Genomic DNA, 16,068 nt, shown 5'->3' on the forward strand with positions numbered 1-16,068 from the left:
TTAGGATGCATTTTCCCTTTTCTTTCTTATCAAAATGAAACCAAATATCTGTCAGCAAACAGGACATAACTGAACTTACTGTCTTTTATCTAATGACTTTGATATGGACTTAATGATACGTATTTATTCTTTCACGTAGTCTCTGTACTGGGTTGTGTTGATTAGTTGTAATCATTCTTTGCAGTCTTTCGGGGACCTGCCACATAGGCCTCTGTTGGTTGACCTCACAGTGGAAGAGGGTCAAAGGTTAAAGGTCATTTATGGGTCAAGTGCTGGCTTCCACGCCATTGATGTCGACTCTGGAAACAACTATGACATCTACATTCCTGTGCATGTGAGTGAAATCTGTTTATATAACAGTTCTTTCTGGTTCTATTTCACCAGTATCACCACGGGAACCGCTTCACTTGGACAGTGCTGTCCTCGCAACAGCGTCTCTCTACAGAAGTTAGACAGCTAGCTTACTAACTAACAAACACACACAAAGCAGTTTATCCTTTCCAGAATGTTTACTTCTGCGACACTTAAATTTTTTTGTAAAACTGACATGCAATAAACAAGATATGAAACAAATGGTATACATATAAACGTGTGCACTGCTATTTGCACATGGGTGTCGTGTGATGCCAAATGACATTTGTTTAATTATCTTAAATCTATCACAGTTTAACTTCCAAGAATCTTTATTATGTTAACACAAAATGAGAATGCGTACAGATAGTAAATAAACGTACAGGCATATCTTTCTCCAAGGCAAAGATTGTTTGCGTGCTGACGCGCAATCTTTTGTCATTAAAAACTCAATTATAAAAAACACAAAACATTTGAGAAATAAAGCATTTAAAGAAAAAAAATTACTTCCTGAAACTAACTGAAGGCTCCATGAATCACGTTAAGCGAAAATTTGGAACTCCCATTGAGCGACTCTCTCTTATGGACAACGGGAATAACAAACTTCAATACTGGAAAATGGCCACTAGGTGGGGACTTATGAAAGTAAAACTGAACGTTGCCTCCAGCCTAATCACTCATATAATATTCACTCATATAATATTCATATTTTCTTATACATGTACAGTATGTTAATACTGTGTATTGTATCTGTCGTTGTAGATCCAGTCACAGGTGACTCCTCACGCAATCGTATTCCTGCCTAATTCAGATGGGATGGAGATGCTGTTGTGTTACGAGGACGAGGGCGTTTACGTCAACACGTATGGGCGCATCATTAAAGATGTTGTGCTGCAGTGGGGAGAAATGCCCACATCTGTGGGTGCGTGAGAATATTCTTATGACTACTGAAAAGTGATCTTTGCTGTCTTTTAGCAATAAAGCTTGAGAAGCTCTGTTCCAAAACATAGTCGGCCACCTTCTGAGAACCTTTCACTGAAATAGATTTTTTTTATATCTAATAAAATGTATAAAATAAAAATATATGCAATTCTATAGAATTGTATATTTTTATGTATAAATAATTATCAGTTTAGTATATATTTTTAATTGACATTTCTTATCACTCATCTGTCTTGGATCTTTTTTTTACTGATCTTAATTACCACGTATTACTTTTACTGTGATCTTTTACCCATAATGCTGCTGACATATTTTAAAATGCTGTTTACGAAGTTGTGGAACAGAGCTGTGTTTTCTATAATTGAGTTTATCCATTCTACCATTATTGCAATACATATTTGATACTATTTAAGTGACTAATAAGAGGTTCTTCTCCGTGTGCTGGTGTTGTGTTTGTAGCTCATATCTGCTCTAATCAGATTATGGGCTGGGGAGAGAAAGCCATCGAGATCCGCTCGGTTGAGACGGGACACCTTGACGGAGTCTTCATGCACAAGAGAGCTCAAAGGCTTAAATTCCTGTGTGAAAGAAACGATAAGGTGACAAGCTCACAAATAAACATTTTGATTCGAAGGGTGATATTTGTTTTTTTCTTTTTTTTCTCCTTTTATGAATCCAAATAGTTCAACCGCTATATTACTTTATGAAGGCAACCATATACAAACACAGCTCTAAATACATTTAATTTAGAGACAATTTGTATTGTACAAATCACTACACCATCTGGAGATAGATATATCTTGCCTTCGTCGCTTTGACCCGCCAGCCTGACAAGTGGGTCTGCATGCGGCGCCACCATGGCAGCAGAATCAGATGCTGCTTGTCGGAACTGGATTACCTATCCCTGTTGCAAGTCTTGTCTTTGGTGTATTGTGTACATGTTTTTCTCCCCACCTTCCCCATGTTATGCTTTATCTTCTTCTAAAAATACATTTCGTTGCACTGTACTTGTATGTGTGTAATGACAATAAATTGAATCAAATCAAAAATATAACATAAGATATCATATAAGAAATAAAACAACCAACATTGCATTTATCCCCCAATATTTTGAATGTCCTACACATTATAGTCAGTTTTGTTGACCGTTTTTTTACATATTTTTATGTCTACTGTTATAACTGTTTCTGCGTTTCTTTGTTTTCAGGTGTTTTTCGCCTCCATCCGTTCTGGTGGCAGCAGTCAAGTCTACTTCATGACCCTCAACAGAAACTGCATTATGAACTGGTGAACGTAGATCCTGCTGTGCGCGCACATATAAACACTAAAAAGATTCCAACACGCAACCATTTCTCACATGCACACTCTGTAAATACAAACCCGCAAACCCGAACAAGACTACAGACCAACCCAGTTACTCGTTCCTCATCTTCCAGAAGACACTCCTTCATTCTCCTGTGATTTCTGAGCCAACTGCACAAAGTGTGCGTGTGTCTGTGAGCACGCCGCTGACCTCTGGCAGAGCAATGTTGTGTACAGCTACAGTAATTCATTTACACGGTTAGCTTTCAGCTCCCTGTAACAACATTCCTCTCCCATTCTTCTATTTCTGACGTTTTTAGGACCAGACGAAAAGACTAATTGTACATTATTACCGGAAATGTGTGTAAACTAAGAAAATCACAAAACTGTTGCACGTGTTCTGACGCAGCAGCGGCACGTGCGTTTGTGAGACTTTAGAAGCTACGACCAACAGCTGGAAACTCTGCGGTGGTTTAAGGTGATACTGCGACATCTGTAATTTTCCATTTCCAGTGTATAGTGTAGTAGCTGTTTGTTATCGGTTGCATTTACAGTTTTGGATAAAAGTGACGTTTTCTTTTCAATTAGTAGATTAGAATGTGGTTTCAAATTCAAATTTTCCTTCTGAGAGAGGGAAAGGGAAGAGTTTTACTTTTTTTGACGTATAAACAATAATTTGTCGCCGTTAAAAATGTGTAAACCGTTCGAAGGTGTTGGCTTAGAAAAGAGAAGCCAGCGTTTTGCTTTTCCACCAGTCGGCTGGTAAGACCAAGTCACAGTCTCTGGTTTCGCTTTTCAAAGCACTTTTTTTCTTTTTTATGTGGAAAGTATCATCATACTACAGTTGGATATTCTCTGTACGTAAACGTATTTGGTATATGACACCTACTTTCATTATCTGCTGTTCTATAGGCGTTCTATTGCAATACGTGCTGTGTGCTCGTTCTCGTACAACGTTTTACGAAGGAGTCTCTCTTCGGTTATTCTGATTCTAGGACCAGAAAGATACGTTTCTCTGGATATGATTGATTTTGTTTTTGGCAGCATAAATGTATAGATCAGTTGACACGATGTAAATTGTACATAGCAGCCACGATCGTATTTAGATCTTGTTTGTATTCACTAGGCACATGTTTTTTTAGCAGGTGAAATCACTACATTATACGATGTTGGCATTTTTTTCCTCGCACTTTTTTCCGATCTTGTGTTTATGCTGTCAAAATCGCTCGATGTTGTAAATGTATGGTTTTTTTTATCAGGCAGGCTTGCAGTTCTGGATTGTATCAGGGATGTGCATTTAATCAGACTTTTTCTGTAAGAAATATTTGGACCCCGACATATTTTAGACGACTTGGGCATGAATCTGAGCAAGATTATGATTTGTTCTCAGACTGCGTGCGTCAAGAGAAGCGTGTGCGCGCAAGTGTGTGTATCAATGGGAAATATTAATCAGTAACATACAGTAGGATCAGCATCAAGCAATAGTTTAAGGATTAGTGATGGGTTTATACCTTGTGTTACTCTGCAATACTAGACCGCACATGTTATTTCTGAACTTTTCCATGCAGAAAATCGGCAGCATATTGCCTGCAAACTGGTCTACAATAATGTCTTCAGAATATAGTCTTTATTTTGTCCCAGCTTTTAAAAAATGGTATTATAGGTATTCGGAAAACGCTGCCTTTTACAAAGAGGATATGAGCTTGTTGTAATTACAAACATAAATTCATGACGCACTTTGGTCCTCAGTGAATATTTTTCTAGTTAAGAATTATAAATTTGTACAGTAGATCATCATTGTGGCAGTACAATCATCATAAGTGATCTAATAAGCCCCTCCCCCTTTCTGGTGTCACAAAGTGACACTTGTCTAGACAAGCAGTGATGACACAGTCAATGAGCAAAACACATCAGACATTTATAAATAAAGTTGCATTTAAGTAAGTAACAAGAAAAAATCGAGATGTCTTAACTAGATTCTGCTGTGCCATTATGACAAATGTTCTCTTTTCAAATCTTTACGTTCCTCTTCACTTTCGCTATAGGATTTGTAAGCATTGTCTTGCTTCATAAATCAAACTGCCATGTTTACTGAAATAACAGTGCCTTGGATTGGGTATATTTGCTAGATCGTGTGTACGTGAGCGATGATCAAGTGATTGTTTCAGTAAGAATTGATGTTCAGGGAAGTTAGCGAGATTTCAAAAGAAAGCTAGTCCGTCATTCAGTCAGGGGTCTCGTGCCAACAAAGTGCACTTAATCTGACAATAGCCAGAACACCAAGACAGGCTCCTCTCTCGCCCCGTTTTAGCACAAAGCCATAAAATGTTTCTCTGCAGTATTTAGACTGAAAGCTCACAGCAACAGCTGCCCATTTAGTTAACGTCTAAAAATAGCCCAACAGGTAGATGAAAGACCGAGCTCTTCGTTCCGGAGTGGATGATGGGTGTTTAGCTTCCAGTTGGCTGTATAATTTTGCCAAAGAGGGAAAGCCTCAGGTTGTCATGCGGGAGGTTCAGGAAAGGTTCGGGTTGTCATGGCGAGGACTGTGAAGTAACAGTCTCCGGCATTCCAAAGAGCTCTTGGAATTTGGTGAGATTTTTGAGGCTTATGGTTTTTATATCAGAATAAGGATCAAATATACTAGAGAGGTTATATAGTTTATGACATCATATTGTATGGAAGAGTTTATAAAAGCAGGACACACAATTGTTTTTTTTTGTTGTTGTACCTAAATATATTTGTGAAATTACATACAGAAGAATTGAATAAACACAATGCTATAAATAGAACTCAATAACTGACTGCGTTTATGTATATCATAACATGTCGCTGTGTGAATATTAATTCTAACACGACGCTTCTCCTTATTTCGAAGTCAACGCTGTACATTCGCTGTACATTCAGACTCGTCTCCCTCCCCTCTCTTTCCCGGCGAGCGTTATAAAAGAGAGCGTGCCGTGTGGGTGTGCGAATGTGCATGTGTGAATAGGAGAGCTATTTTTGATCCGAGTGTGTGCCGTTCATTATTCCCTCCGAGGAAAGAGAGCGGAGGAGAAAGAGAAGACCAGTTAAAAGCTATCGTGGACCAGTATGGCCAAACGTACACACGCATCACCACTGGATTCAAGCCACAAATGGGACTCATGTCAGAATTGTGAAGGCACCAACGACCAAATGTAACATTAAGACTTTCTCCTGATCTCCCAGATTTTAAAGCAGCTTGTGTTTCTCAAATGTTCCCCAGATATGGTCGTGAAATCCACCTGCTTGTTAATATTCGACAAAAGAAGCTTTTTTAAATGCTAGACCAGGTCACTTGGCTGTTTTTAGAGCGGTGTGGAGCTTTCTGGTTTCGTTTAAGGCCTTTATCTGCTGTGTTTGAAATATTTATCTACTCGACATGCTATTAGCACTATGCTAACATGTGGCATTTCACTCGCTGTTCTCTAGTAATATGAAGTTAATCCCTTAGCTGGTTTTGTAAAATATTTACTACTCCAAAGAATTAAAGGTTCATTATTTTGTTTTAATTTTTTTGGTTTAATAGCAGTAGCCAGGAGAGGTTAAAGGTCAATTTGGAGGTCTTGATAAAGTTGATCCTCTGTGATGGGTTCATTATCGCTCTGTTGTTATACTTTTCAGAAGTTGTTTGTTTGAGAAGTGCTAGATGTTTCAAACTTAATTTTAGTGTTTATGTTAAGGAGAGGGAATGCTTCAGATGATTTAATGATCAGTCTTAACGACTGAATGCATTCACAAGTCTGTAATGTCTTAATACAACATTATTTGACTATTAAAATAACTTGATCTCTGTTAAAATTGTCTACCTCTTTATTTTTTACTATATATTTACATTTCATTCACTTAATGTTTTTGTGCTGTTATTTCTCCATTTACTTTCAGGATGGTATGATACTCTTTCAGGACAAAAGATTGTAATAAACATGCTTACTGAAGAGTGTCTTGATCGGAAACAGCTTGCACTTACATCTTAAAATATCACTGCCATAGTGTGCATCTTGAGACAAAACTGCCAGGTTTTTTCCTGGCTTAATATAATCCTTTTCCTGGGAAACCGCCCCATATGACAAGAACAATAGACCATATGAGTAAATTCCAATGAACATGATTTGCATGGTGCATTATGTAAATGTCAACACAAATTTAGTGACACACACACATTTTATTTTTCAGTTTTGTTTATTCTCAAGGTGTGGCACACATGGAAATATGATTAAAATAAGCATTGAAAAATGTCAAAAAGAAACAATATTGAAGACAAACACATCATATATTTACTTATATACTGTGATATGCTGGCATACGCATTTATAAAAACAAACTATATAGAGTGGGTTTCGTATCAGCTTGAATATGTTCTGGTGGGCAATCTTCCTCTGGCTTTTACCTTTTAAACTCTACATGCCAGATGGAACCATCAGCATCGAAGGCTTATTTTTGAGTGTAGAGGGAAAAAATGATCAAAAACATTTTACGTTTTTTGGGGATTGTATGCTCAAACGACACCCATCTGAGACTCACTTATCCTCCAAATACACGAGTCATATTGTGAGTCAAGGTTTGCTGGATGTATACAGTACGTTAAGACAAGAAAAAAGTGTGCAAACATTCTTGTTTAAAACTCATGGTCCAAACTTGCCTATGGTGTGACTCGGAATACATGTATAGAATTATGTGGCACTGAAAAGATTTGGTGTAAACTAATAGTTAATACTAATATATTAGTATTATGTACAGTTCTTGTATATGTCAGGCATGTGTGTCTGTGTAAGTGTACATCACATGTACAGTAAAGTACATACTGTGCATACAGTGTGAATGATGGATGTGTAAGATGTGAGCTGTGTGTGGTCAGTTCCAGATTTTGAGGAAACTGTCCCAGGAACCTGTACACACAGCCATGCCATCATCTGTCACCCCAAGACAGCTCACACGATTGTCATGCCCAGCCAGCACTCCTGTAAGAGAGAACAAAGTGTAAATACTGCAAAGACGAAGATTCATTTATGTATTTTAATCAGGCAGCTAGTTTGTGAGTCCCCACCACACAGTAATATAATAAAAATAACCGTAAAATTGTTAAAAACTAGAAAGATTCAAGTAGCTATGTACAACATAAGGCAGCAATGTAGTGCTGTGGTGTAGGCAGTGACATTGATTTTATGGCACAAATGCAAATTAATGGATATTTGTGTTAACCCTCTCCAGCAGTATAATATGCCAGTTTGTTCACCTGCTCGGTCTCCCTTCATGGCATCCCAGATGTTACAGTTGAAGTCATCGTAGCCGGCAAGCAACAGGCGGCCGGATCGAGAGAAGGCCACAGAGGTGATGCCACAGATGATGTTATCGTGGGAATACAAACACAGCTCTTGATCCGCACGCAGGTCAAACAGCCTGCAGGTGGCGTCATCTGAGCCTGTCGCAAACGCACTGCCGCTGGGGAAGAACTGAGAGACAAAAGTCTTATAAGAAATGTGTAATAATGTACATTAAACGGACAATTCACTTTGTTCTGCTTAACACAGCGAAAGATATTTAGAAAAAATGTTTGCAACTGAGATTTACAAACTACCATTGAAATGGATGTCTAATGTGCCCCAGAACTGTTTGTTTTCAAAACATTTTCTTTTGTGTTCAACAGAACAAAAATTATACAATTATTATTTCTACTATGGTAGACAATGGTGCCCCACCCTGAAGCATGCCCCTATAACTTTCTGTTTGGTAGAGCTGTGTGTGTTTCTCGAAGTACTCACACAGACAGCATTGATGTCCGACTCATGGCCAATAAACGTCTGTCTACACATGCTGTCTCTGATGTCCCAGAGCTTACAGGATGCATCACAGGCCCCAGAGATGAAGGTCCGGGAGTCTGGAGCCAGTGACAGACTCATCACATCTCCACTGTGACCCGAGAACACGGTGGTCTGCTGACCCGTCTCAATGTCCCACAGAGTGCTGGAATACGCAAACAAGTTAACAACATACCAGAAAGAAATGGAGTTGCAAATGTAAACTTTTTTTGTAGTGAGTATACTTGGATTTAAAAATAAAATATTACAAACATTCTGGTGGTTTCCATTAAAATACCATTATGAACCACAAATATTTCTATTACACAATTTGAACAAATGTCTTTGGCATTAATGGGTTTTCTATTGATTCTCATCTGCATCTTTTGTAGTTTGGGCAGGGATCTGTTATTTTTTTCAGCAGGGCTACCAACATAATGTAAAGAATATCCTGTGAAAGTATTAGATGTTATTAGATTTTGACTGACTAAGCCCAAATCAAGTTGGCTGGTAAGATACAATTTAATATGCCAACAATCCCCTTACAGTTATACAGTTGGTAGAATACACAAGGAAAATGTGCATCCTAAACCATACAATTTGGCTCCACTTTAAAACAACCATTTTACAAATTTTTTTGGCTAAGTTGAACACACCAGGTCGTGTCTCCTGAACTGGTGATGATCTGATTGTCATCGATGAAACGGCAACAGGAAAGGTAACCTAGGAAATAAGCAGACAGGAAGTCACACCCTGAAACTGTATGATGGCAAAGAAACTCTTAACTGCCATCTGATTCTTTCTCCTTTTAGAAGCTCAAAAACCTTAAGCAATGTTTTTAGAAATGTTTTGTTTAGATTTATTTTATTTCCATTTTAGTAACACTTTATTAACATTTTTACCATGTACATTCATATCAGCTTTACAGAAAACATGTATGTGTTTGTGTATAATCATACCAGTGTGGCCGGGCAGCTCTCGGCTGACTCTCACATTGCCCTCTCTTGTCTTTAAGCTGTATATGGAGCAAATGTTGTCCAGTCCACCACAGGCCACAAAGTTGCCAGATGGAGCATATGCGCATGTCATCACCCATGACGACCGTAATGGGATGGCGTGAATCTGAAGTTTACATGAATCTTATTAATGTTTAATACAAAGTTTAAATGATGGATAACACAACAAGTGTGTATTTGTTAACTGTGAGTTAAGCATTGGCTAGTATGAAATAACAATGAACAGTATGTCTACAGCATTAATTGATCTTATTTCACGTTCGTTTTAGCATTTACTTATACATTCTAAAATCCAACGCATAACTGTTAACATTAGTTAATGCACCGAGAACATGAATAATTGTATTGACATTAACATTAACAAGACATGCTGAAAAACTTTATTGTTCATTGTTAGCTCATGCAAGTTAATGAATTTACTAATATTAATCAATATAACCTAACTGTAGTGTTGTTAACTGATGTTAAACATTGAATACTAACAGATATTATTACAGACCTTGTTTGTAGTGTGACTATCCCAGATGATAAGTTTTCCATCCTGTGAGGCACTAACAAGAAGCCTGAGGAGAAATTAAAGTAGATTTTGTATAATAAATAATCAGAATCTAAAACCAAGGGGAACGCTGGCGTGCTAACAACATTCGCTACAGGCAATCACACATAAACCAACTCCGTGCAGCCCTGTGGCAAGATACTGTACATACTACAAGGCCCGATTCACGTTTCGCGTCTAAATCCGCGCAGAAAACTTGAGCTGCACTGCATTCTTTTTTCCAAAGCGCCAGGGCCTGGTTGCAAAAAAGCACCTTAAGTTTTTTCCCCAAGTATGAAACTTAAGGGGTGATTTCCTGTGAACAAATACACTAGGAGGTTAACTTAAGTGTGCCCTTAAATATACTTTGTTTTATTTAAGGGTTAAGGTGCATTATGCAACCAGGCCCTGGACTTTGTGCTCTCCTGGCGTCTGTCGTCGCTAAGCAACCATGGGCCACGATAGCCATTGAGATGAGGAGGTATAAACAAAGGATATTTGGATTATATGCACTGAAAACACATTGCAATAACTATGCTACTAGATTTATTTATGCTGTAATCATCTGTGTCTTCATCTTCATTGAGCTTGTCTATATTGGCTGTTTTTTCTTGTCACATGACCTGCAGTGGGTCTGCGGCTTTCGGCCCCTGTCTCCGTGCGGATGCCACGCGTCCACATTTAAAATAATGAATATGGGCCTCATACATCCTAGCTGTATTATTGATACAATAAGTTTTCAAAAAATTATGTAATTATGTCATTGATGACAGGTGCATTAGCAGGATGTGAATTGGTTGTGAAACATATCTAAGTGAGAAGGATGTGGATAAAAATACCTGGAGTCTGAGCCCCAATGCATTGCGTAGATTTTAGCCAGATGCCCACGCAGTGTGCGCCTCGTCCTCATCTGTATCCTCCCCACTGGGTCCAGTCCAGCCGTTATCTACCACACAAACACAACACATGAGTAAAAAACCCAGATCTCTTGAGATCAAATCAGAATTCCCATTTGGCCCCAAGTGTAGTTATGTTTCACCTGAGTGAGTGTGGAGTCTCCACATGCTTTCCTGGCATCCTGAGGGATGAAGATAAAGATGTTAGAAGGTGAGATGAGTCAATGTGCTTTTACTTTTTGTAGGATGAATGCAAGACGAAATGAAATGTATATAAACAATATAAAGCAATAATAAAATGGCAGCTCTATGTAAACTAGGACTCACTCTGATCTGATTCCGCAGTTGCTCAGCCTCCTGTCGAAGCTGCTCGAGCTCGCTCATCTTGAACCTTTAACCTTTGCCCTCTGACCTCTGACCTCTCTCACTGTGTTAAATACCTGTAGAGTAAAACATTACATATAAATAAATATGTTCTGGCTGAAGCCTGTTTAGAGTATCAGGTTTTGTCCAGCATCATCAACCTGATTTTTGTTAGATATACAGTACTTATCTATAATAAAATAAAAGATTTGCAACACTGAAATATAATTCCATAGTGCCTTTGTGCCACAGGGTCTAGATTAACATTACAGCATAATCTGGTTTAAGATGGCTAATAATCTCTAATATAATAGGCTTTCTGTTTCAAGGGCGATTTTGAACACAGAAACAAGATCAGGCATAAGGATTATATTAAATGGCAAATAGAAGTGAACTGTATGTGTGTTTAAAACAACATGGATGGTGGGGGTCGGGGGGGGTTGGCAGTGCTTTATCTAGTCTTACATAAGGTTGCACATTCAAACGAGGTTTTGCATGGAAATTTTGCATGCGTTTTTTTAACAGCCAAATAGGTTGCAAATCATCAACCAATGGCACCGGTTTCATTTGCATGTTTTCCTGTTAGAATTACACTGTACCAGTGCTGGTGGTAGCTGTAGGACATGAATGCAAAAATGATGGTTATTACCCCCTAAACACACATACATATTAAAGTACCTTTACTCTCTCAACACACACATACACGTGCAAGGACAACAGCACAGCAGGCAGAAAGTGACTAAGCATTGGGAATCTATAAGAGTAAACTCCACCCATAGGTACAACATGCAGAACAGACATAAAAGGTAAACAAATCTCATACCACAACTCGCATTATATTTCTATGTATCGCCCAACATAAATAAAGATGGAGAATTGATATATAATCTCATCTTTCACAAAACCTTTTAGATACACTGCTTAAAGGGATATTTCACACAAATATAAAAGATTTTTCATATATTTTCTCCCCCATACATCCATGTATGGAGACGTCTCTCAAAATATCATATATAGGTTAAGAACAACATGAGGGTGAATATAATCTATTATATTCATTTTTATTTTTGGGTGAACTATGCCTTTAACATTATCTGAGGAGTCTAGAACAGTTGATTTACAGTAGTTATAAAACAGTAAGACATATTTTGATTTATAGTTGCTTTAGCTTATTTTAAAGGGATAGTTCACCCAAAAAAAATGAATTCGGTCTCTCCATATCTAGTTGTTCCAAACCTATATACATTTATTTGTTTGGTTGAACACATGATATTTAGACAAATGCTTTTAAACAAGCAGTTCTTGGATCCCATTGACTACCATAGAAAAAATGACAATGGTAGTCAAAAGTCCCCCAGAACTGTGTGTGTTCAACAGAACCAAAAAAAGGATAAACGTAGTTCTTCCTATACTATGGTAGGCAATGGGGTCCAAGAACTGTTTTGGTTAGAAGCATTCTTTTAAATATCTTTCTCTGTGTTCATCACAACAAAGAAATGTATACAGATTTGGAGCAACCCGAAGGTGAGTTAATGATGAGAGAATTTTTATTTTTGGGTGAACCATTCCTTAAATGCTTGTTTTGGTATATTTCAAATATTTTAAGTCATCTTGAAGCCCCTTGGAAGTGCGTTGAGGTCCCTTAGTGGGCCCCGCCCCTTGGTGAAGAAATAATGATATAGAATACTGAAAATGTGATCCTTTAAAGGGATAGCTCACCCAAAAATGATCCTGTCATAATAAATGTTTTCCTGTTTACCCTAGTGTCATTCCAAGCCTGTATTAATCTCTTCTGTAGAACACTAAAAACATATATTAAAGAATGTTGGTAACCCAAAAAAACTAAATCGCCCTCATTGATTTCCATTGTATGGACACAAAACAGCTGACAAAATTCTTGAAATATCATCTTTTGTGTTGTGCTAAAGAAAGTCAAAGGTTATGAAAGACATCTTTTTCGGTGGATCATTTAAGGGATACCCAAAGATGTTAATGTTCCAAAGCTGTAAAAATGTCGTTGTTCTTATGAACACAGAGAAATGTATTTTAAAATAATCTCACATTTCTGTGACATCATTGACTGCCATAGTAGGACGAATTAAAATGGTAGTCAAAGCCAATGCTTTTCTTAAATTCTTCAAAATATCTCATTTTGTGTTCAACAGAACAATACATCGATACGATTACTTTTCCTATATGGTAGTCAATAAAGTCCCATAAATGTCAAGTCGCAAACATCTTTCTAATTTCCATTCTTCACACAGATCAACTAAATGTATGCAGGTTTGGAACAACTTGACAGTGATCAAATAATGACACAATTGTCATATTTGGGTGAACTGTCCAGTAAAGTGAGAGAACAGTAGCGGTTAAAGGTCCATTGTGTATAACAATTATTTTGACCAATGGGCTTGGTTAGACATGACGTCCTCAAGAAATGTGTATATGAATTGATAAATCTGTCATCAAATCTAAACACGGTCCATTTATGAACCTCGTGTATTGTTTTCTTTGCGTGGGGATATATTACTGCCAGCACTTTGTAAAACAAAACGACTTCATACATTATACATTTGAAGTGGCACTCAGATGAAAAGCATAAATCTGCGTGCAGTAAGAAGGCCACCGCCTCGGATAAGTCAAACCATTACGAAACCGGAAAAGCCAAATGTTTTCCACTATTTAAGCGAAAGAAGCCCACATAGTGCGAGATGTTCCTCGTATGTTGAAACAGGATGTTGCATGCGACTTCCATAATCATGTGCTGCCGATGCGCACAGACATTTTAGCGCGCCGCAGAATATGGCGAATCGACAGACTCGTTTTCGGTTTAAACCCACCGAAACTGTCGTATACTCACAGAACCAGCTTGCCATAACGCAAAACGGATTGTGTATAATGTACTATAACTGTTACATTTGAGGGACTATGGAGAAATGTCATGCTTGGCCCCACCCCTATCGCAGAATGTACTGTAGAAATCCATTTCTACAGTACAGAGGGAGAACCGTGAAAAGCGGCATTTCTGGCATTTACCGTGTCCACAACTGCCGTTTTACGCTGAAACCGCAACCTATTTGCACCCATTTTGGTCGTGACGACTGCCCATCCATTTCAAAAGTGTGCTGGTTGAGCACACACTGGGTTTCGTTCATATTGACGTCAAATCACACCAAAACGAAAGCGACACACCGATGCCAGATTCGCGTTTTGGATCTTCACAGATACAGAGATGAAGAGCCCGCATCTGTAAGTAAAAGCTGTGAGCTGTAAACAGCAGGTTATTATGTCAGTTCACCCCTCCATGTTTCAAATTAGCCAACATGTGTTGCTAAATCGCACCTTGCCAAACAGATGTGATACGCGGAACCTTCAATATATTCGAACATCAATCGGTGGCGTATTTGCGAGAAAACTAGTAAAAACACACCGCAAAATATACATCAGTCTTACGGCCATCTCAAGATCACAACCTGAAACTGCGCTAGAGGAAGAAGATCGTCCATATGTTCGTCTGAATTACTATTTATTACTCTTTTGAATAAAGGAATACCTGTTAATCTTCCCGTTTGGCGTTTAGTGTCCACGTCAAGTGAGTGGAACGCTGTGTTAGTTGGCGGAAGTAATTCGCAGGGAATTCTTCTGGTGGAATTATTATGACTGCATTCTGTCGACTCTTTCCTGGTGCTTCGTTTCCAGTGCTTAGTTTAGGCCTCGGCGGCTCCGTGTTTTACGCATCAAACCGATATGATCGCGAAGAGTCACAGTTCGGTCCTCTGGCTGATCGTTTACGTTACAGCAGACGAACACAAGGCTTTCCCGCGGCTGTATTCCGGAATTCAGCCGTTTTAAACACGTCTTTTTCCGCCAGTGTGAGGTGATGTGTCGTTAAGTATAACTGAAGACGGAGTCAATAAATCCAAATACACGTTCAAAATAAGTAAACGCCGTCGTGGTCTTTATGGTGTGTTGATGAATCTTCGCCTCTTTACTCCCGAGCGTCTTCTTCCTTCGTTTTTCCTGTTTGGTTTAACCCGACCTCTTCCAAAAAACGAAGAAAATCAAATGCGACGACTTAGATCCCGTGGCCCGTCAAAGTAATTAAAATAAAGTAACCAACGTCGACTTGGCTATCTCTCTGGAGGAGCGTATAACCCACCCATCAGTTCAAATGCCACTGTGCCAGAACAGGAGGCGGGGTGAACTCAACATGAATAACATTGCAGTTGTTTTCTAAATAATGTAAAAAAACGTGCGCTCGCTCTGCTGTCAATTCAATCCCACATGAAAGCATTCGGTCTGCACCAGAAACACGTAGCATCACATATTCGCGATTCAACCACACCCATTTTATTGCGAATGTACCACTGCAGAGCAGCCCTCGCGGCCTGAGAGCGGCTCAGGGGGGTGAACAGAACTTCTCAATGGACCTCACTTGCGTTTGAGCCATTAAAGCTAAAGATCGGTACTTTCGTGAAATGTATAAATGAACCGAAGTAAAAATGTTTTGCAATATATTCGGGAAAAGACAAAGAAATGACTCGAGAAAAGAGTTACTTTCTTCTGCATTACCCCTACGCGGTACACGCTGACTACTGGAGAGCGCATACCGTGCGTCACGTGATATGAAGTTCAACATTTAGTTGTTTCGAACACATTTTTTACGAACACTTTCCAGTATTTTACAATGCATGTTGTAAACAATGTGCTTTGTATTAAGTTAACCGGCCTCAAAGTTTATCTAATGAGTTGGAGCTGTAATTACAATTCCCCTGTAAGGGCGCTCAGTAATGCTATGCGCACTTTCTCTCAAGAGATACAAACTGCCACCCACCGGAGACACA

General features: G+C 38.6%; 2 protein-coding genes across 8 annotated transcripts in view; one reads left to right on the plus strand and one right to left on the minus strand.

The window, feature by feature from the left end:
* Nucleotides 1-6,154, plus strand: part of mink1 (misshapen-like kinase 1) — a 43,583-nt gene extending 37,429 nt beyond the window's left edge. For all 7 annotated transcript variants that reach the window (XM_079448771.1, XM_079448772.1, XM_079448774.1 and 4 more), the window contains 4 exons: nt 185-334; nt 1,114-1,273; nt 1,753-1,892; nt 2,501-6,154. In XM_079448771.1, the coding sequence (XP_079304897.1) occupies nt 185-334; nt 1,114-1,273; nt 1,753-1,892; nt 2,501-2,584 (534 nt within the window). In that variant the 3' untranslated portion in view covers nt 2,585-6,154. The remainder of the gene's footprint in view (nt 1-184; nt 335-1,113; nt 1,274-1,752; nt 1,893-2,500) is intronic.
* Nucleotides 6,155-6,352: 198 nt separating this feature from the next.
* Nucleotides 6,353-16,065, minus strand: gnb2 (guanine nucleotide binding protein (G protein), beta polypeptide 2). The gene is made up of 10 exons (XM_079448860.1): nt 14,778-16,065; nt 11,189-11,301; nt 11,005-11,043; nt 10,805-10,911; nt 9,930-9,993; nt 9,374-9,536; nt 9,071-9,137; nt 8,379-8,580; nt 7,853-8,069; nt 6,353-7,577 (listed from the first exon to the last, which is right to left on the minus strand). The coding sequence occupies exons 2-10, from the start codon at nt 11,243-11,245 to the stop codon at nt 7,471-7,473; spliced, it is 1,023 nt and encodes a 340-aa protein (XP_079304986.1). The 5' UTR covers nt 11,246-11,301; nt 14,778-16,065; the 3' UTR covers nt 6,353-7,470.
* Between the last annotated feature and the right edge of the window lie 3 nt (nt 16,066-16,068).

Source organism: Barbatula barbatula (genome assembly GCF_947034865.1).
Source record: "Barbatula barbatula genome assembly, chromosome: 2".
Classification (NCBI taxonomy): Eukaryota; Metazoa; Chordata; class Actinopteri; order Cypriniformes; family Nemacheilidae; genus Barbatula; species Barbatula barbatula.